The sequence below is a fragment of the Diorhabda carinulata genome, chromosome 1, assembly GCF_026250575.1.
Source record: "Diorhabda carinulata isolate Delta chromosome 1, icDioCari1.1, whole genome shotgun sequence".
NCBI classification, from domain to species: Eukaryota; Metazoa; Arthropoda; class Insecta; order Coleoptera; family Chrysomelidae; genus Diorhabda; species Diorhabda carinulata.
In genome coordinates this window covers 27,528,345-27,553,107 of record NC_079460.1, presented here as the reverse complement: position 1 = coordinate 27,553,107, position 24,763 = coordinate 27,528,345, and the positions used below count along the sequence as shown (strand labels likewise).

General features: G+C 29.5%; 1 protein-coding gene across 1 annotated transcript in view; it reads right to left on the bottom strand.

The window, feature by feature from the left end:
* LOC130903962 (tyrosine-protein phosphatase 99A) overlaps positions 1-24,763 on the bottom strand; it is a 451,000-nt gene that overhangs the window by 309,211 nt on the left and 117,026 nt on the right. The window contains exon 3 of the mRNA XM_057816426.1: positions 19,909-20,032. Within this exon, the coding sequence (XP_057672409.1) occupies positions 19,909-20,032 (124 nt within the window). The remainder of the gene's footprint in view (positions 1-19,908; positions 20,033-24,763) is intronic.

The following is a 24,763-nucleotide window of genomic DNA, read 5'->3' as shown; positions in this document are numbered from 1 at the left end:
GAGACGAAAACGTGGACCTTTATTACCTGATTCGTTTCGAGCTATCATTTGCGGCCCCAGCGGATGCGGGAGAACGAATATTGTGTTATCCTTGTTGTTCGATGTGAACGGTGTGAAATTTAAAAATGTCTACGTTTATTCTAAATCTCTATATCAACCAAAATACCGACTGCTCGGCGTAAAAGGTGTGGGATATTATCCGTTTAAAGAAAACGATGAAATTGTGTGCTGCAGAATCCAAACCGAATTCGATTTTCATTTTTGACGACGTATCATGTGGCAAACAACAAATCATTCAATAATATTTTTCCATGTGTAGACATAAAGATATCGATGCCTTCTATCTATGTCAGACTTATTCGAAAATACCAAAGCAGCTGATACGAGATAACTGCAATATGATTGTCATGTTTAAACAGGACGAAATCAACCTCAAACATGCCTTCAACGAACACGTTTCCCCCGACATGTCATTTGAAGAATTCAAGAAAATGTGTTCCGAATGTTGGAATGATAAATATGGTGCTTTGGTTATTGTCAAAGATTTTAATTTACATGATGGTAGATATCGCAAAGGATTCGATATGTATATAAAAATATCCTAATCAATCAATCATTCATTTTACATTATGATGCCACCAGATGTGGATGCTGTGCGATAACGAAAAATTGCAGATTTGAAACGAATTATTAGAAAAAAGTATTCATCTTTCAAATAGAACAAAACCGAGCATGATGAGACACTAAATAGAATTTTCAAACCCATATCTAGTCCACTCGAAAATATCGTAAATACTACCAAAGAAATTGTGAATCCTTCTAAGGAAAATGCATCCAAGACAACAACACCACCACCACAGCCTGAAGAGAAAAAAGAGCCTAGATTTCTTCCCGATAAAGAAATATACAAATATGATCCGAAAAACGAATCAGTATTTACGGACGATGATGATGATGATGAAGATGATGATGATGAACCTCAAGCGAATGAAGAAACTTTTCCTCCACGAACAGTCAACGAGTACTTTGAGCAATATCCTGAAATGAGCAGTCAATGTGTCATGGATTTCTTTAACCAAGATCCGCAAATCGATTATTTGTATGGTCCAAAGTATAATCCGATCAGTGGACTTTGGGAAATAATCGCATCAACTTTGACATAAAACACGGAGATCTATTTGTCAAAAAAGATGATAAAGGATGGGATAGAATACCAGCTACTCCAGGTCTTTACCAATTACTTTTCTACGGATATCCCACATATACCGAAGATGATTTACCTAGATACAAAACATTATTGGAACGAACGGGGGTTCATTTGAAGAGAGATAGAGCCTTAAAAGCTTCACAGCGGTGGAAGTATATCAAAATTATTAAAAAGTTGTTTATTGCAAGACGTAACACTACCGCTAGCATTGGTGGTAAAGATTTACCTGATCACATTGTGAACTATAATGATAAAGATATAGAGTACGTTTACTGGGATGATGTGAACGAGATTGTTGAAAGACTTAGAATGTTAATAGCTTCCAAGGATGCAGGTAACACTTCGAATGACAATGAGATTGTTTCCATTATACAGGAACTTCGTGAAAGCCGATTATATATATTAAACAAATTCGATTTTATGCTCATTTCCAAAATGAGTCTCGACAATTTTGGTCGTCGTCAACATTCTGATAAAAAGAAGACAAATCTGATAATCGAATCACGATTGAAAAAAATCGAATTAGCTGAATTGTCATTAAACACAAGTATCAACTTAAAAGTATGTAGATAACGCAATAGAATCAAATCGTGAATTTATACTGAGCAACATAAAAAAAATTAAAGATACATTGGATGTAATACATAGGAATTATGATTCAAGGTTTGCTACTCTCTATACAAACATTGTACAAATGGCAACAAAAAAATATATTGATAATGTCAAATACCACACAGATGCACTAATTCGCACAAACGTATCGTACAAAATGTCTAATCAGCTTCAGAGGCATGAAGAAATTCAACAAGAACTTTTATGTTTTGGATACGGAAGGTACGGCGTTTATATTCCCTTTTGATTGTAAAATTGAAAGCTGTAAACACTATACTTCTGATGGAAGTGTTTTATTGAATAATAATATGGAATATCAGTATCATCAGTTAAATGGACTTATCATAAAAAACAACGATAAAGTCGCATTTAAATTGGGCAGTAGAGATTATTTTTGCATGGATCTTCTCGTACAATGTAATTTAGATAAATAATCAACCGCAAGCGGTGTAGACGCGAATAGATAAGCGGTGTAATTTAGAGGAATAATCAACTAACCACAAACAAATAAGTTCCTAAGAAAATTTATTTTGTTATGTTTGCAGACAGGATTTAACTTGTTAAGGAATTACATAAACCGATTCGACGAACAATAATTAAAGGTCTTGATCACTTATGGCAGATGGATCTAGCTGAAATGAGACCTTATGCAAGACATAATAGAGAATTTAAAATGATTTTGGTAGTTATCGATTGTTTTTCGAAATTCGTGTGTACTCGTCCACTCAAGATGAAAACAGCCGAAGAAATAACTCGTGCATATTCAAGTATTATCAGAGGCGGTAGAATGCCAAAAAATCTACAATCAGATCAAGGAACGGAATTTTACAATACTAAATTTAAAATTCTAATGAAAAAACAAATATCAATCATTATAGTACGTTTAGTACAAAGAAAGCTGCAATTGCAGAAAGAGTTATTAGAACGCTCAAAACGAAATTCTATGAACATTTCAGCTTAATTGGGAAATACAAAAGGATCGATATTTTACCTCAAATCACAAAGGAATACAACAACACGAAACATAGTAAAATTGGATATAAACCGTCAGAGGTGAATCAAAGTAACGAAAAATTGATTTTAAATAAGAAATTCAGTTATTTGAAAATCGCCGGACCTAGAAAGTTAAATGTAGGAGATATTATGCGAATAAGTAAGCTTTTGAAAAAGGTTACACAATTTTACAACTGAATTATTCAAAACTTCGAAAGTGAAAATAACGAATCCTGTATAACGTATTTAATAGAAGATATGAATGGATCATTTATCAGAGGTTGTTTCTATGAAGGGGAATTACAAAAAACCAACCAATCAGAGAAGTTCATATACATATAAATTGAAAGACATTAGTTTGAAAAACAACAGTCAACAAGTGAGTGTAGTCAATATGAATCAAGATTCTGGGTATTATAGTGAAGATAGTGAGACTAGTGTTACATGTAGGGATGAAGAACAATAAAATTACGATCGTGATTAGAATCAAATTCTACTAAATTACGAAAATGCAATAAGACAAGAAAAACATTATTTATTACATAGAGTTTTCAATGTTGGTCGATTTATGGTTGGGTGTAGCCTTAGCCCTGCCAGAAATTTTGCACCTGTCATCATTTTATCAAAATTTATTGGAGCTGTGGAACCTATCAAAATGTCCTTCAATACTTTCGAATGGGAACATGTCATAGATGCACTGCCTAAGAGTAAGGAGGAGTATTTTAATTCTCCAGATATCATAAGTCCTATCGATTCCAATCTTTTGTACCAAGATTTTTGTCAAATGACTAAAGTCATTTATGATAATCAGAAATTTGTTGAAATTCGCCGACATGATGTAACTTTTGTTCTCGACGAAGAAGAAGAAGTTGTGGAAATTTTACGTCTTCACGTATCACCTTTCAATTTTAAATGAAGTGAACTTTCGCGATTTTTATTATAATATTGTTAATTTATTAAAGTCATTTATACCAAATCCAATGTGTGGCTTTTCCAATTGTATAGATTTAATGTATGTCGTTTGTGATATTTGTTCTGACAACAGTTTAATGGGGAGAGCACTTAGAGAGTATCTGTGCAAAATCAATGTAATCAATGATTTAAATTATAAAATTATGAAAATATTCTTTGTTGTATTTGAATATCGAATCCAAGTGTTATTTCAATGAAAACTCCTCTGATGTAGAATCAGTATTAAAGCTAACGTCGAAAGTCAAGGATGCTTCTTCTACTATTTCTATCTTTAGTTGCAAGTGAAAAAATTGATCTAAATTATGCAGTAAAATATATGGAAAGATTTGGATATATTAACAAGTCGGAACATGATGTCATGACATCGATTTTGAGAGTTTTTCAAGAGAAATTCAATTTACCTGTAGATGGCACTCTTAATCCTGAGACAATTCAACTATTAGAGCGACCTCGGTGTAGTGTAGGTGAAAATGATGATGGTGAACATTCGTATAGTATTAGAACAAAATGGAAAAAATCTAAAATAACTTGGTATTTTCTCAAGCATCACCGCCATACGTTGCTGTTGCTGAAAAGGCATTTAATATTTGGCAACAAAATTCAAAATTTACATTTAAACGAGTAACGATTCCCATGCCTTCGTCTGACATAACTATCACTCTTGTGTCTAAAAAACATCAATTTCGAGCTAATTGTCAAGGTAATCGATATTGTGCCTTCAATTTTGATGATCCTGGTAAGGTGTTAGCTCATGCTTATTTTCCCTCCGGAGATGGATGCATTGAAATTCATCTTGATAGTCAGGAACGATGGAATTCCAATATCGATAGAATTGTACAAGACGACGAAAGTAGCTTAATATAATAAAATGGCGCTCGAATATCTTTATGGTCCCACACAAAAATTTGTACATAATCCATACAACGACAAATCAACGACGATGAAGACGACAACGACTATGCATCGACTTCATCATTTCCAAATTTCCGTCTTTACATTGGTTTCAACAGATTTCTATGGAAATTTGATTTATTTGACATCCATATACCTTTACATTCTGAATATGTCAAAGATTATCTTCCACAGAAGATTCAATTCGAACCAATATCACACATTTTTCAAAATTTTGCAGGCAATTTGTTTGCATTTATTAAACTTACCGGCGATTGTTATACGACATTTCCCATATTGGAAATAAACAAAGTATCCATACCAACTAATTCGAAAGTCGATGTTATTTTTCAAACAAATAGTGGTCAAATTTTTGTGTTATATGATAAAGCATATTACATCGAATTCGATGATGGATTTAAGAAAATTTTGAATAGAGGTCGATTTAGCAATCGTTTTTTGGGGCTTCCGAAAAATCCCACTACTGCATTCCGATATATCGATGGATACATTTACTTTTTCACTCAAGACACCTCCTACTACGAATTCAGCGAATATTCGAGAAGTGTTGTATCATCTGGACCATTCCATTGCAATCTTTTTGACATACCATGCCCCAACACCAGTCTGAAAGAGCAGCTAAAAGCACTTCTTACTCGTGTACTATCTATTTATGAATAATTTTTTTTTCTTTAGGTCTGAAAGTGTATCATTTTGGATAATAAAACATAAGCATTGAGCAGTCGTTTATATATATATATATATATATAGTAAGTTTGAAGTATACATTATTTATAGGTTTAGTCAATTTGCAGTACTACAGAACAAAAAAAAATAAATTTCATACAAATATAATTTATCAAATAGAAAAAAAAATTAAAAACTATCATAAATCACTATCATCTTCATTATTAGCGACAAATCTGCAAATTTTGTTTTCCAAACGATGAAGATTTCTATCACATTGTTTATGAGTTTTTATCATAAACAACACTCGAATTCATTTTGACACCACGAAAATTTTGAACCATATAATGTATCCAAATCTTCGGTAGCATAAGCGCGATGATAATGTTCTCTTATAACATGTAATTTGAAATTCATATTATTTTTGTTTAAAATGTATTCGAGTTGTCGAAAACAACGTTGACATAGCACTAAATTTAAATTTTTCACATAATAGTAATGGAACCAAACACAATATCTTTTTAATTTATACAAATTATCCCAATTTGATTCATCAATTACACAATTACGCAAATTATTTGGTATATATTGCGAGTCTTTAATGTTTTCTAAACAATAAATATGATTGTTAGTGACTCTTCTGGAATTGTTAAATAAAAAGTTCCATCTGTGTTCGCTATATGTTAACACAACCTTATAAGTAAGCGTATGAGGTAATAAATTTTGATTTGCAAATTCTAAAATACTATTAACATTTTTACAAATTTCTTTAATGGAAATATCTTGAAGTGAAGGAACAAAAACCATTATCTGAAACAAACTAATTTCTATAATGACCCCACGGCAATGTATCAAATTTAGATTACAAGCTCTATGACTAAATCCTCTGAATTCTCCGCTGAAATGATCATGATCTAAAACAATAGAATCTGCAGAGGAAAATGGTTTCTCACATATGTGACAATGAGTTGCTTCCTCTTTATCATTGTTCGTTGTTACGGATATAATATCTTTAATTTTTGATTCGATAAATTTCGCAATTATGGTCAATTCATTTGCAAACCATGTCATACAATCCATTCCACGATAACTTTTGTAATAAGAAAGATCATCATCGAAAGTACATTTTACTTAGTAACCCACACTGTATGCTATACATTTTTGATACTTTTTTTGTTAAAGGATTACACCTCTCTAGCATTGATTCGTTTTTGTTTATATACATAATTTCAAAATGAACAAAATCGTATTCTGGAAATGACATTTTATACTCATTAATTTCAACACACAAAAGTGAATGTTTTCTCAATTTTTCTTCGTTTAAAAAATAATTGAGACATCTGTCACAGATGAATTTTTCCTTTTTGTTTTAGAATTTTTATAGAGAAGGCGATCCTTTCTTGCCAAATGCTTACCCAAGGCACACGCACATTAAGACGTTGGGACCGAGAAGGCAAGTATACAGCCAACAGGCTAACACTTAACAAAAAGATAAGACCTCCTAGAATCTCCCATAGAACTCAGAGGTGAGGAATGAGAGGAAGGAGAAGAAGGCCTCAATTTGCATAAATAGAGGTGTGGTGATAAGAATAAACTTAAATTAAACATAACGAAGATAAAATCATGCATTGGTCACCAAAGAGTTCTGATATAGATTACTTTGGGTTGTGTTAGACGTATCTGGAAATACCCTTATCTATTTTGAAGCCTGGAATTAAATAAATTGACAAGATATTAATTGAATTTAAGGCATTATGATTCAAAATTTGGGTCCCTGAATAGTAGTAAAGAGAAAAATTATTAAGAGACAAATTTTCTTCGCGGGATTATTGTTTCTTTCACTTTAATTCTCCTATGCTTTCGAGTTGGTATGGTTTCAAGAGAAGAACTTGGAAATTTTTAATACAAATGTATTTGAATATATAAATTTCAATGTATCTATTCATGTCACTACTTGTCTGTCCGACAATTAAATATTCGGTTTAATTTGATGTTAACCGCAGCCAATTGAAATATTTATTGTGTCTACAAGTTTAAAGTTAATCGTTTTATTCTTATTACATATCCAACACAAATAAAAGATTCCGGTAGATTTATTACATAATATTGTCAAACATACAAGATTGCCAAAATATTGTTGTAACAGTCGCTCCTTCAATATTTCTGATTTAACAAATAAATTCATCCTCTACACTTCGCTCTTCAGAAATATTGTAAAATGTAATGAAGTAGTTCACTTTTCCTTGGAAAAATTGGGTCTAAACAAATTATTGACCAACTTTTAATGGAAATTGTTATTGTCATTTATGAGAATCCGGAGACGCTTGTACGAAATAAGACACTATCCTGAGATATCCACTATGCTATGAAATTGTTGACTTACTCTGTAAGACTTTCCGCTTCATATATTAAAACCACATTCTAGATCTTTTGGATTCTTGAGATCTCTAGATCACAAAAAACAAACTGAAATACCCTTTTATAAATTATCTTTACAGAAACATTCACAAAAATGATATACAAATCTGATAAGAACATGTGCCTGGCGCATCCTCCAAACTGCAGCTTTGATAACATATTAGAAGACGACCAGCTTCACGATATATATGAGTGGACAAGGTGTAACAATAAGTTCTACCGTTCTTCGAGGGAGAAAATAAGTACTTTCCGTACTAATGTTGCGGCAAATCATAAATTCGATATATTTTGTAATACTATTGTATCAAGGGACTGGCCTAATTTGGTAAAGAAACAAAGTATGTTATTGATATTGGATAAGAAATCAAGGAGTGGAATGTTTAAAGTAAGATAATATAACTTTACTATTCAATATCAAATAAATATTCCAATTTATACATAGGTTGCGCGTGTTTTGTTTCATTGTGTGAATAATAACTCGAACATAATCTCAAATTTTATGAATGCTGAGTATATATTTTGAATACCCTTAAACTGAGATAAGAATCACAAATATTACATATATTGACACTATCAAATCTCTTAACTTACGCATGAAGATTCGTGGAATCATTTTCCTGGTATTAGACGAATAATATATTTAAATAACAAACCTCAACAAAAATGAATGGATTAAGAATTAGACAATAATATACACAAAATTCTCCTCGACTTTAGTACCAGTTTTAATTTGACCTTCATTTGAATTATAAACGTAGAAAAAATTCATATTTACCTATTTCACAGAAACAGTGATGTTTTGATGAAGTTTGTCCAATTTTTTGATACTTTGACTCTTTCGTAAGCTCAAACGTAACATATTGGTACATTTACGGAATAAAAATTTTGTTAGCACCACAGTTAGAAAAATAAAATTTATTATATAATCGATCGAAATACGATATTAGTAATTTCATTGGGTAATTATTTAACTCATCCGCCACGTGCCTCAGATGGAAGTTACGCCAATAAGCCAACTTCTAAAATCTCACAACACATTCATTATGAATGGAGAAAATGCGTCTTTAAATCTAATGATAAATGGCTCCCTTGAAATTAGCTTGAATATATAAAACAGTTAATTTTCAAATATATGGTTTTTTCAGTTCAGTGATGGATTATTCCTCAAAATATATGGAACGCTGAGTTTTACTTTGTTCTACACTATATAGTATTATGATAAAATCGAATATTTTCATCCTATTTCTATAATTCCTGAGACACTAACCGCAATGACAAAAATTAACAGTATTTAGTCTATCAAAAATGTATTTCAACTAAAGTAGAAGGAAGTCAAAACGTCAAATTTTCATCTGTCTTAAAAAAATTGTAAAAGAAACTAATTTTAAATCAGAAGAGACCTAAAATAAAATAAAATATTGAAAAAATCAACGCAATTAACAACCAACTAACTCACCTAACCTATAAATTTCAACTTCACTTATAACTACTTAGCCTATTAAATTTATTGTAATTTATATTCTAACCAATCAATATTCAACTACATTCATAATTATCTAAATTTAATGTTATCCTTGAATTAACCAATCAATATTGGACAATATTCACTACAACTTATACTTATCTAACCTATAAAAATTCAACGTCTTCATAATCTAACCAATTAAAAATGAACAAAAAATTTCTATAGTAACCAGAATCAATATGTCAATTAATCAATATTTCTATCAACGTTACATTGAATATTGAATTTTGAATCCTATCAATTCAAAATTTTTACAGGAATTCATACAAGCTAAAGCTACTACCACTTTATTATTGTTATACATATTTTTTATATTGTATTTCATCATAATTTCAGTCCCAGACGATGAATGAATAAGTATTAGAAAGCTCCGAAAATATATTAAAGTGAGTCCACTTTGGTGTTTCATTGCCACGTTCCCAATAAGAGACCGCTTCAATTCCTTATGCAAGCTCAATGTTATTGTAGGTAGGCATTATTTTATTCATAAATTTCGGCAATTTCTTATTTCTTAGAATTTTTATATATGTTTCTAAGTCGTCTTGATGTTAGGACTGTTTTGGTATAAAATTGATTTTTTTTCAGCTTATGAAACACAGATAAAAATTTGACGTCTCAACTACTTACAGTTTTTATCAAAATATGATTTGACACTGACAATTGGCGTATTTATATCAATCAACATACCACCTACATTACGAATATCAAAATAAAAATAATATAAAAATAGAAATCCGTACCAACAAGAAAAATTGATTTTCCCCCAGTTTTTACATCTCAAATATATGTAGTAGCTATCAATTGAATCATTTGTATCTGTATTAAAATTTACAAAATAGAACTATAAATTTTACTAAAATTATTCAGGTCTTTTTCATTCTTATGAATGTGAACCATTTCTAAAAATTTTGTTTTTCGTTCATAGATTACTTCTTTTGGTTTTTGGTGTTTTAGATCTTAGTTTAGCTAAATATTTGGATAATGTATTATGTCCTCTATGACTTATACTAATATATTTAGGCATTTGTCTTAAGCAAATTTTATATAAATATTCCATTATTTTATGTCATAAAATAGATAAATAATTATGAGTTTGGCTAATAAAGCAATTAAACTATCAGATCATGAATTTAGATGCATAGCTTCAAGAGAAAATAATTATTATCGGAAAATGATAACATATTCAAAATAATAAACAAATATAATGATCAATTAAGTATATATTGCGATTATATAAATGTAAATCACCTATTAGGACCATTTGTACATAATTGACATTCAAATATTCAGGAACTTGATTGGGTGATAGAAAATGGAAATACAATAACAAACCATTCAATAGCACACAGCCTACACTTATTAAAATTCTTTAATTATCAGAAATGGTTCTTATACATGAAGATTAGACATGGTCAGATTTCCTAATGAGCTATCTGTGTCGATATCGACAATATGTCACAAACACACTCTTTATGATTGAATACTCAACAAAATCTATACAAAAAAAAATACTTTTATTGAAAAAAAAAACTATTTCTGATAAATAAGCTTATATGTAAAATGCCGTATTATTGGGAAATAGACTTTTTTGATTTCAAATCTAATTTTACATTCAAACTATTCAAAGCAAATTTTTTCGCAGACAAAAGAAAAAAAGTATTATCGGTCCGTAGATTAGCGCTGTTCTTCCGTGGCCAAACGAAGCTTTAAATTTTAACTGTCTTGTACAGCTTCAATAAACTCGCAAATTGGTATACTGAAAACATATGCATACAAAAAATTAGATGAAAAATTAATTTGTTTTAAAAATGGTTCTTAGAATAGATATTAGCAGTAATATCAATTATGAATGGAATTGTGATAAAATTTGGAAATACAAGTTTGTTTTGAAGAATAATTTTAAGAATTTATATTTTCTCTAAGCTCTCATCTTATTTTCCGGAATGATTAATGATATAAATAATGTTTATTTCTAATGTAAACTTTATAAAATAATCATACAACAAAAGCCTTAATATTTGAAGTATTCTATGGTTTCAACCCAATGTTCAGTAAGCTCTTTGAGATCTTGTTAAAATAATACAATGGACTTAGATGCAAAAAATTCTCGGACGGCATTTTCAATAACTCATTTGTATTAAAATTTTTCCCACCGAAGAATTTCATCATTGATCTGTATAAATAGTAAATACGTGAATTTCATATTTATTACACTCCAGTATATTTATTATAAAATGTACCGCGACGACAACAAATAAAAAGAGAATGATTAAAAGTAAGTGAAGTAATTGTATTCATCATAGAATTAGAGTCTACTATTAATAATTTACGACATGTTTGATTTAAGTTTTTCATTGAATTTACTTTGATCGAACGAACGTAAAATTTGGATTTTCAATTTTCAGTATCCCATTACCATAGACTTGGAAGTGTTTGACAGGTTTTTTACAACTTCCAACCCAATGATGCACTTCAGAATGTTTTTGAAATACAGGGAGTCAATTTGGAAACGTCTCAACCTCTATATTTCGGACCCTTTGAAAAATCAAACAAATTGCAAGCCACGTCAAATACACTTATTTTTGATAGGGACAGTTTAAATGCTGATTTTGAGCTAAAATCTATCAACCTCTCGCAAGGCGATACATTTTCAAATAAAAATGTGGATTGAATGATACATTATTTTGTTCAAGTCGTTCAATGTCTGTCTAAAAATAGCTCATCATATAATTTTTAAGAGAAATAAGTGAAACCGTGAATATATTTTATGTCTCAAGTGCTTTGCAATTAAACATGTATTCTATTATTCTCCAAACATTAATATAGCCTGTTTAGAAACTAGACTCTAACACTTTGATGAACCTCTACGCGAAGCTCTATACACGCAGCTGTTATACTCATAATCAAATCTTAAGACTGTAGTGTACAACCTATGAGCTGCAAACTTAATTTTAGAATAAAGAAATTTTGACGACAAAAATTATGTAATGGACAAATAAAGAGTAGTTGGACGAAAATATTGAATCTACCTGGGTTCTTTACTTCTATGATATAATCTGTACAACTAAGGAAATTACATTGTTCATTACATTTTTAAATGGATATGCAGAAAAAGGTCAAGGATGTAGTATATTTGGGAAGGTAAATGAAAGACATTTAAAATGAGGTATCAATCAATCCTGTTTCCTATCCAAGACGTGGCTCGGCATATTTTATGATTTTCTATGGGAAGGTATTAAAAAGAATGGTATTTTTCCAGAATGAAAGCTTGTTTGTTGGTAGGTAACTCTTGTATGAGCATCCGGTACATTATTAGATGAAATTAAACCATGGTTATTACATTTGTCAATTATTTCTGAGATAAATTAGTTTGGGAGTTTGTATATGGAACAATATCCTTCTGGAACTCCCAGATTAATGATCGCCTCGGAATTACAACTCTGAAAAAAGCAAGGTGAAATAATTACACAAGACAAATGCTGCCAATTTAGGTGTTACTTTCTCCTCTATGATATGTAATTTTTTCGAGAAATTTTTAATGAGAAAGAAGCCAACCTTTCCCGACAACACATATTTCAGTAGTTATAAATGAGAGCTAGTTTTTATTCTTTGAGCATAATGTGGTTTTATTTCATATTTAATAATTAAAAATATAATAAAATACTTGAATTACAGCATTAAATTAAACAAATAATTATTAGTTTTTTTCACTTAATAGAGTTTATTGACTTTTTCATCATATTCAATGAAGATGCATTTAAAGATCATAAATAAAACATATTGAACTTCGTTTCCATATATAGGAAATACTTTGAAACTAGTTTTTTTCAGAGTAATGTGAAATTCAAATAGATATTAGATTGATAATGAGTGTCTATTTGCTTTGAATCAAAGTAAACACTATTTGTGAATACAAACTTCTCATAATTTTCGCAATTGATTTGTATTTGTTGAGCTATTATTTCTAATAACTAAATTGGGCATGATATTGGCCAAGAGATATATATTATAAACGACACTCGAGATAAATATTTATGTAAAGTGTCATTTTGAATGTTGAACTTTTAGTCGCATGAATTTAATAATTTAAACAAAATTCAAGACAACACTACTCTCAATTAATTCAAGTAAGTAATTTTCAGTACAGTTATACTTCACGTTCATGAACTAGCTGCCAAATATTTCGTTCCAATTCGCATACAAATATGGGATACTATCAAACCATCTAAAAAGCCTATGGTGAAGTAGCAGTTAAAAATTTGAAATATAGTTCAAATGCAAACAAATGAACTTGTCCCAAAGTTGAACCGCACTGATAATGAGAGAGAGAGAGAGAGAAATAAGCTTTATTGTCACTATAAATTTTTTACAATTTTATGGACAAAGCTACATAATTTTATATTACATCATATGAAAATACAAATTAATGATTGAATTCAATTGTAGTAATTATAATGTATATCTTCCATCACAAATTATGCCAGTCTCTAGAGACTATGGTAAATTGTAGAATTTAGCCACAGAATAATAATATCTTTTAAGCAGAAATGCATTTGTCAAACCTCGAAACTTATCAAAAGTTTTTGCCAGATAATGGAATTTTTCACCAGATAAGAAGTAGGTATAGTCAAGTATATGTCCAACTTATTTCTCCTAGTAGGGTAGTTTTGCATGGGTCTCTCAGTTGAGTTGTGGGTGTTTGCGAACCAAACAAACAGATTCTAAAATGAAGAGAGCAGGGAGAATTAGAATTTTGTGTTTTTTAAAATAGAATTCGCAACTCGCTACTCAAATCATAAATATAGTAGCATTTTTTTGTAATTTGAAGATAGAATCGAAGAGGTGCAAGCTACAAAACCCCCAGAAAGGCAAACCATACCGAAGATGCGAATTTGAAGATCGAAGTCATCGTTGAGTTTTAGAGGTTTTAAGGCTCTTTCATAGGATAACACTAAAGTTTTCTCAGTGTTTAAACAGAGCTATATCTGGACCACTCCAGGTTCTCATATTATAATTTTTTATATTCCTGATGAACACAAATATATTTCGGTCGTCCCAATTTTCGTTTCAAATCTGCATCTATAAATGTTGCGAAAAGTTTACTGGTTTCGTTGTATTCCCTCAAGATTTATTACTATATACCCTCCACACCGCAAGACAGGAATAATTTTCTTGTGGACGTATACAAATTATTTCCCGTTTCCTTTGTTTATATGGCAGGTAACTTTCACCGTTTTAAATCTTTCTAAAAATCCATCACATTTCAGTTATTGCACTGAAAAACTCAACAATCGATTATTTCCTTAGCAACATACTATATCGATTTTCAAGTTAGGTGATATTTAAAATAATTTGCATTAAGTTAATTCTATCATTAGGTAACGTTTTAAAATGCATTTATTGATTTCTCAAAAGTCAAACTACAATATTCTATTGACTTATTAGTTGCAATCCAATGATGATAAAGGAAACCTACCTAGAACTTCACCTACCTTCACAGACGTGTCTTTTCACATCAATACTCAGCTTTGAATATCTCTCATAATCTGTGTTAGTTCATATTTTACATAGAAATTATTGAAGCATTCAAGAATTCTTCTTGACTATAATGTAGGAAGGATAAAATCCCCTCTTTCTGTATATTCAAATCCATAACTATGTTTGATAGAAAAGTATCTAAAAGTCTTAAGGAAACGATCAAAACCATTTTTTGCATTGAGACATAAAACATCTTGTACCTCAAAGCAGAGCGATATTTCCTTCATCTTTTGGTTTAAATATTCATATTTTCACGTTTGGATTTTCTTTGTAAGATATTTACATTTATAAATACATTATCCTATATGTATACCTATTTAGTATTAAAAGTTGTAGTTGTAGTATTTTTTCAGTCTTTGATCTGTTTTGAACTTTTTCAGCATCTACTTCTATTCTTATCCATATTTTTATTGCAATTCACATTATCTCTAATATATAGTAGTTTTATGAAATATTTGTTTCTTAACGATTACAATAGAGTATCTCTTGACGCTTTTTATGCTATGTACAGACGAGGCACTGAAATATCGATACATTACCTACGATCAAGTTATGGCAGGAGTGAACTGCAATTTGAAAAATATAAATAGAATGCTAATCTGAGTCGCTTTGTTGAAAATTTCAACCGATTATATTGCTATTTGATAATGGCGAGTGAGCAGGGTATATTTTGCTGTCACTTTGGTGAGAGGTTATTCGGTTAGTGTATTACCTCTTAGATTGAACAATGTATTTTATCACAATTTGAACAAGGAATGGCTACTATGTCTTAATCAATTTATTGGTTGGTGTTCTATCTTTGGTTTTAGTAAATGCGGACTGAATTTTAAGGTTGTGTCTGTATGCTATTTTTATATTATATCTATATATACATATACATATTGTAATATTCTTTAGCTAGTTGGTTAATATTTTCATTTGAATTTTCTTGTCTTATAGTTACACTTCTCACTAAGATCATTATTTGAAAAGTGATGAGTAATAATATCGATACATTGCTCAATACTTGCAAAATATGGATATTCATTATATCTGCTTTGTTAAATGATCGCCTATCGATAAACAAATATTTTTAGTAGAGAATCATTGTTTAAGTCATACATTAAGCAACAAAAATTAATCTAAATTTTCATTTCTACCGTAGGTAAAACTTAAGCTTCTTGTTCCATAGATGAATACGAGTAATTTATCTAAACTTTAATAGTTTATGGATTTTATCTGTTTGAAAATGGGTTTGTCTTGTTGAAGCTCGAAAAGTTCTACTTGGCTCCGTTTCAACAAATTCAGATTCTTGAACGTCGCTGAAAGTGGGATGGCCCTTAATCTGTAATTCGCATAACTTGCTGCTGGTAATTTTTTTCAAACCCTCCTTCAGTTTTTAAACGTGGGTTTAGTCAGGTTGGGAAATTTAGTATATGTTTTGATTTAGCTGGGGCATTGGCTGCATGAGATAGAGACAGAATATTGAAGATCTCTACTGAACATAGTGTTCACACTACTACTATAAGAACATTTTCACCAACTAATTATGAATTTTGAACATAATACGAGTAACATTGAATTGTTATTTATTTCAAGCTGAGTTTCAAGTTGAGTTTCACATTATTGTTTTTTTCAATCATTTTGAAAGGTACTCTCGTCAATTCTGAAGCACCCTATATGAAGAAGACTTCTTTAAAGTATTAGTATATACTATTTTGACGATTTTATTATTTTTTATTTCATATATTTTCAGTTAAATTTATTACTCACGCATTTCTAATTGAACAACCATATCAAGGGTTATTTGTTTCAAAATACGGTAATGTTTTTATGGTTTTCACTCCTTCTTAAATGTTTATTCGCTGATAAAATATTCGTAATCATCTGTCCTATATCACATGTTATCATATTGTAATAAATGTATTTCAATGTAGTATTATTTTTTTATGAGCTCCAGCTTACATGATTTATTCATTGTCAGTTATTGTGTTCATGAACTGTCGAGCATATGCCAAACCGATTTTACATCTCGGATGCGGGTCAACACATTTATACCGAATATGTTGGTGAAAATGATTTGAATCGGACCAGTTATCCATGATTACAGTGATATGTATAACTTTAATTGGATATAAGTTGACTATAGTTATATATACGTAATACATGCAGTGTAATACGTTTGTACCATGTTTTGAAAGTTATTAGCGTCAAATAACAAAAATCCATTAGGACATCTTAGTATTTCACTGTATTTAGAAAGATAAGATAAAAAAACTGTCGGTTAGTCGAGCACGAGATTAGTACACATACTATCATTTTTTAGTTTTTCCAAATACAAAATAAAGCTCTTTCTTCCTTTTTGTAATGTCAAACGTTAAGTAAATGTATAGTAAAAGGGATTTGAAATTACTTATTCTTTATTTATTGAGGTAGCTCGAACTGCTGGCTGTGTTATGCCCTCCGTGTCAAAAAGAAATATTGATATATTTAGATCAAAGATATTTATTAGAAAACTAGTTAAGATATTTGCCAGCCAACTCAAAATTACTTACTGTCACTTTTGTGAGAGTTTATTCGATTGGTGAATGACCTCTTAGATTGATCAATATATTTTTTTATCACAATTAAACATCATGAACTATGTTTCAGTCAAGGTTTTGTCTGTATAAGCAATTTTCATATTAAATCTATATATATATATATATATATATATATATATATATATATATATATATATATATATATATATATTAAAAATAGTATGTAATATTTTTCTTATTTCTCGTTGGGTTGAATTTATAAACACCCTCTTTCACTTATTTAATTAATTCAAATATTGATACTGGACTAACTAACTTACATAATAATTAACCTATCACTACTGATACTTACCTAACATGAATTCACCAGTTACTTTCCTATATCGTTCGGTTCATTATTACTTCTAATTAAAAACTAACACCGCTAAAATAAACTTTTTTATATGTACAAAACGAAATTCTTAAAAATTCTAGAAAGTAAAGGTACAAAACAAATGAATGGAAGACCTTACAGAAAATTAGTTCCTAAAAATTAATTTGAAAAGAACTCGCTGCTGTTCCTACAAAGTATATCAAACGTGCCGCGAGATCACAATTTTAAAATTTCATTATAACTAGACAGGACCAGTTTCACGGCCTATTTCTTGGTATTTTTTGGACTACTATTCTCGTAACATCACTTTCTATTGAAACATGTTCTAAACTCAATACACAAATGTAGCAGTATACTATTTTAGAATCATTGATATTCTTGGAATTATTTTAACCGGAATTCTACTAATCTGAGAAAACGTCTAATTAGAGATAGAGTAAAAAATTATGCTAGGGAATATATATTTACAATTTATAGTAAACCCAATTTACATATATTTGTCACATGTTACAGGTGCAATCTAATGAAACAGATTTTGCTATGCTGCATTGTTCCAAATCTCGGAGAGATTTTTTTCATGTGATTGTATCTGGAACTGAGAATTGAGAGCGGATAAACTCTAATTGACATTTTTATTTATCGATTGTGTCGTGAAACGTTTATTATACAAAGACTCTTCAATTCAAACAAGCTTCTATCGCTTTAAATCCGATTTGAATACATTAAATCTAAGGAGCATCTCTTCCGAATCTCTATTTGAATACTCCTGGACAACATTTCATTACTCAAATTTCAACACAAAGTTGTAAAAACTCCATTCAATTGATATTATATAAACGGGATAAACCTGTGGGATAACAGGATAATGTAAGCAACAGACAATATCCGTCAGTCCAAAAGCCAAATTATATTTATACATATACATATATATTTAAATAAATAAATCATCGTATTAAGCGTTACAATCAGTACGAGAAACCTGATATATAACATTACTTCTTTGGGGAAAAATATCATTTATATATATATATATATATATATATATATATATATATATATATATTATATAGAATATATATATATATATATATATATATATAGAATGAATTGTGCTAAGAATTATATAGGAATGAATACAAAATATTTAGAGAACAGAGTAAATGGTCACAAATACACCAAAAATGCATCGACTGCTCTATATAAACACAAAAAAAATTAATATCATGAATTTGAATTTAAAAAAACTAAAATCTTAGCTCAAAACACGACCTATCGAAAAATATTAATGAAAGAAATGATATACATAAAACAGGATAAATGTTCTGTAAATGATAGACAAGATATAAAAAACCTCAGCCAAATTTACCATAATTTGATCAATTAGTTTATTTCAATCTATCTGGTACAATATCGTTTTATTGAAAGTTCGAGGTAAATACACTGATTCTAATACTATGTTTTCAAGATATCTACTACAACCTTCGAACCCAAGAAATTAGAAAGAGGAAAAAAAATAAATTTATACTCAAATGGTAGAAGAAATCTAGTATATAATTAGTATATATATATATATATATATATATATATATATATATATATATATATATATAAATATATAAATGCACTCGGTAAGCGTCCACTTATTTGGATGAAAGTATGAAAAAAAAATCATCGCAGATTTCGATGATGGGAAAAAAACTCCTCATTAACTTGGAATTATAGTTCAATGAAGAGTTGTCATTTCCAAATTTGGTGCTATTCCAAATATTCTCGTTCTTATATAAATATCGAATATTTGGAAATTAATTATTTCAATAAAAAGAGATTTGCGGTGAATTAGATTTCTCATAAAATTTTGCTTTCAAAAGGACAATAAGAAATGAATTTTACTGATTTTGTTTGCTTTTCACTTGTCTTTTGAAGTCGGAATCCGTACAAATGAAAGTTATGTTAGTTTAGGTCGAACAAATAACTGAATTGTTATAGAATTTGTTTTCTAGACATCAATCATTATGAGCAATATATGTTTGTTTCTAGAAACAGGCGCTTTTTATAGTTATTTTCAGTTGTCGAGGTCATCCTATGGATGCCAAACATAAAATAACAACATTGAGTATTATTAGAATAGATATATAAATATACATATATATATATATATATAAATACTCACCGACTATGAATTATATAATGATTAATAGCACTGAAGTGGTTATTCTGAGGAGATGCCCACGATAAATCCACTGTTCGAGAAGTGAAGCTTACTATTAGAGGCCGACCTGGTGGATCAGGAACATCTGAAAATGATCATATATAAATCAATTAATTCGATAAGTTAAGTTCATTTCAACAAACAGAATAAATAGTAAAATAAGTAAGAAATCTGAGAAAAAAACAGTTTACACCTTCATAAATAGATATTTTATTTGATCCGAAATTCTATTGGGTATACTGATTAATTAAATTCTCCAGTAATTTCATCTAGATGAACAATGGCATTTCCACATAAAAATATTTCAAAACACCTTATTGCTTCTTCGTTTGCTGTATTGCGATGATACGAACCTATCTACATTCAGTGTGATGATAAAGTAACAGAACTTACTAATTTTTTGATTTTAATAAATAATTTTGGCCATCTTCATAAGCGCATTAAAAGTATACAGAGTGCACCGTAACTTCAGAATAACTTTTTTCTACATCCACTTTCAGGTTTTTATAATTTCTCATATTATAATTACAATTATATCGCATGATTCTAGTAACAGATTTCCCTGTCATTAAATCTGTTATAATGTTGATATTGATTTCTTAATTATTGAGAGGTGTTATTCTTTATTTACGAAATTCCTATGATGATAGGTTACGGTTATCGCGAAAAAATTATGATGAGCTCATTTACGGGTATTTAATTGAACGTATCCAAATCAGGGCTAAATTGCAGGAATTATATGTTTGAAAAAGAAAGATCGACTGAAAACCGCCCTGAAAACATCTCACTATATACATTCAGAAAACATAAAAAATCGCCATTATTTTAGAAAGGTTAATGTTTGACCTGGTATTATCGGCGAAACTTTTATTGGACATATTCTTTGTAATAGCCAATTGGAACAAAGAAATATTCATATTATTTGAGAAATCAAATATTTCTCTAAGTAAGAAATGCAACTGGTGACAATTTTAATGATATTTGCTTTGTGCAGGTTGGTACATCACCACCTTTACTGTATATAATTGAAATTACTCAAATGAAGTTGTTCACCTCACATAAATTTCAAGAAGATGCTATCCGTATTTCCTTATCGACACACTAATTTTCTGGAAAGATAATTTTTGTGTATAAAATAGAATCTGGTAATAGGGATCAACTGAAAAATATACTAATCACTTGAATGTTGACAGAAGGAAGACCATTCGAATAATTGATGAAATGAGATGAATCGGTTATTTGTTCCTGTTAATTATTTTTGTGAGAAAAATCGTCATTCTTATTGATAGATTCCAAACAAACATATTTTCATTGCAAATAATAGAGGTTTAATTCAGGGTAAGAAATAAAATGTTTATTTATATTTTCTAAGACTACCATTTATTTATATATATTTTTTCGTCATTCATATACAGGATTGGTATCAGCTATTTGTTTGTAGAATTATTATTTCATAAGAATAATATTATTTAATAATAAAAGTATGAAAATTTAAAATTCGAAAGCTTTCTAACATGCACAAAGAATACGTTGTATTAATAGATAACCATAGAAATTATAACTCATTTCTTAATTCAATTCAATTATCAAGATAGGCTACCAATAGAGAAAAATATATTGAGAATAACAGCAGTACAATAACCAAATTACATTCAAGAAAAGACCTGAAATTTCGTTAAGTATCCCTTACTTGAACTTGATTTTTTGGTAATACGGGCTTTTACAACTAAGTCAGTCTCTTCAATCGTTGGTGACATTCTTATTAAACACACGCACTATCGCAGGTTTCAATAAACTATTTACCTTTGGTGTCATAACGTAGCTTGGTTATTGGAAGCCGGACAGTGTGATTGTGTAAATAGGAATGTTAGTGTGGTGGTAGTTAGCAGTCTGTTCTTCCTATGTCGCTCATAGTTTATTACCTAGAGTAGGTTATCGGCAATTTAATGATAATTTTGTGACGATACTATAACATTTGTAATGAACGTAGCTCTGTTGGTGAATATCACATTTTCAAGTCGATAGACATTTTACCTATTTGCCGTTTAAAAAAGGTTTAATTTTATTTGTTTTGAGATATACAGTAGCATACAGAAAAATAATTGGAACACTGCGTCAACTGAACTAAAAGCGTAAGGACCTTTATATTAATGTTAAATAAAGATGATATATACATAATTAAAATAATTATGACAATGAATGAATCAATGTATTAACATTAACATTATATATATTATACAAAAAAAGAGGAAAGTGTAAGTAGTGACCAAAAGATCCTAAACGGGTTAGTTACGGAAAGATAAACAAACAAACTCGGAAGTGGGAGTATACCTTGTTTTGACCATTTTAGAAAATCTCATTCACACCATAAAAAATTATTTGGAAATTTACTATATTGGAATGGAGGACATAAAATACTAGTAATACTAAAATTATACAATCTGGAAATAATGAATCACAAACTAAATTTTAAATAATCTAATAGACATACGGTGAAAGAGTATATTATTGAAGACTGTATCAGTTAGTTATCTATTAGTGATAAGTTATATTACTTATATAATTAAATTAGTTAAGTCTAGTGTAAGTGAAATACAGTGTTTACAAATTCCTGCCACCGATAGAAGTACTATAAATAAATGAGAAAAATATTACAGTTTTTGAAAAGGTTCTCAAATTTTGATACATATGAAGTTTTGAAAATTTTGTATTTATTGTTGAAACTATAATAGGTGAAAATGGTATTATTCAGAGAGCAGAGGATATTTGTTTTTCGAAAATTGAGCTATATGAGAAATAAAGATCAGTTGAATGAAAAATTGGTTGATTATAAAAAATAAAAAAATGTTCTATTGCAAGTACAAGAGTTTATTTGATAAAAAATACCACAAATATTTTTTTGTTCTCGTGATAAATTATTAGAAATATCTGTATGTGATACACTCTAAACTTTGAACGTTTGTTTCTTCCAGATGGATTTTTAAACTTGTAGACAATATTTTAAGAAAAGCACTCTTTCCTCTGGAATAGATGTATCTATCCATATTATGAAATTAGTATGAACTTTATTTAGCCAGGTTTCATCAAGGTAATAAATGAGTCTCAGTCTTCACCTATACTATTTGATGAATCTTAGGTAACTTCTTCTCCATCTTACAATATCGTTGCGTTCTCTCAAGCTACTTTTTATTTTAAACTATTCAAAAAATTGTAATTTTCTCAGTACATATGATAAAATAAATAAAGGAGATTCCAATTCATACACAAATTAGTATAGATAATCTGTGGCTTACTTAAAAATTTATTTCTTTTATAACTTTATGTATTTGAAGTAAATCTGTGAATTTGGTATTTCATTTTTAAAAAAGACACTATGAACAATGCGTCGAGTTATATTTTTTGTTGTATCATCCAAGGTTTTCACAATTTACTCCACGATAGTTAGAAGAGACTATCAGTCCAGTTTTTCTATACTCTTCAATAAACCGAAACACGTGCTATTTTTAAAAACTTACCGAACGTTTTCACAATTTTATACACAATGGCATTTATGTTTTTCTCTGGTTCATCATCTGAGATTTGTTTATAGAAATTCACAATATATTTTCTCGATAGACGATAAGTGGCCTAAAATTACAAAGCTCCTTTTTTGGAGGGGCGAATCATGTACTTGGAATATTATCTGTTTTCATATTCAATAAAACAAGAATGGAAGAAAGAATTGAATCAACAAAATTTGTTCACAATTTATGCAATTGTCAGTCATAATATATGCTGTGTAAATACGGCTGCGATTTGACTCTACACTACAGGACTCTACAAAATTGTCAACTTAAATTAAAATCAGTCGTCCTAGTTTGAAAACAGGAAATTGTGACCAACGATTAAACTTAATGAACGAGTTGATTACAAAAAAAAATATAAAATAAAGTCAGTTACGAGTTATCGAAAATAAATACATTTGGAAGAGTGAATGTGACTATTGAACCGATACGAGTTACTGGAAGACAAGCAAAGTCTTGAACGTGTAGTGGGTAATTACAAAAATTATTAAGAATCCTGAAGAGTGAGTGGTGACCGAAAGAAAAAGATCCGGTAAGAGTTAGGAAACATATTAAACTGAACTGTGACGCGCCCACCCGTAAGTATAAACATTCATCAATTTTAGATCGTGATTCATAAGTAGTGTAATGAAACATAACCTAGATATTTCTTTTTAGAATCTAAGATTATGAGGTGTAGTTATTGAAAATAAATTAATCTTCATAATAAATCAAATAATATAAGCACATCTGCCAAAATATGATTGCATAACGTGGGTGTTATGAATGATAATCGATATATTTTCCAGAATTTATTGATTTCCTATACCACTAGAGTGAAATTACATTGTTTTCGTTAGTCCAGTGTACCAAATTCGTAACAGAAATTTTACATAAGCAAGTGAGGTAAGCTGCTGTTATAGATTTTGCTGTGTTTTGTTTTTAGCGACTTTTTCAATAAAATGCTTCCATTTTTTTAATGAAAAACTACACATATAAACTATTTTTTTTTTTCACTCTCAGCGCAAAACAAAAACACGAATTATGAGACTACGCTCTGGATGACACAACTTATCAGGCAGCAAAAGAAACAGTAGCATAATATTATGAAAACAATAAATTTCATATTCCATAGTCAGAATTATAATCGATCTCTGGTCTGCTGTCAAACTCACTGTCAGATGTCTTATATAGAATATGGAAAGAGAGAATACTGAGCATTCTTTACTCAATATTCATTAGAAACGAAAATTTTTGAATTTATGGAGAGTATG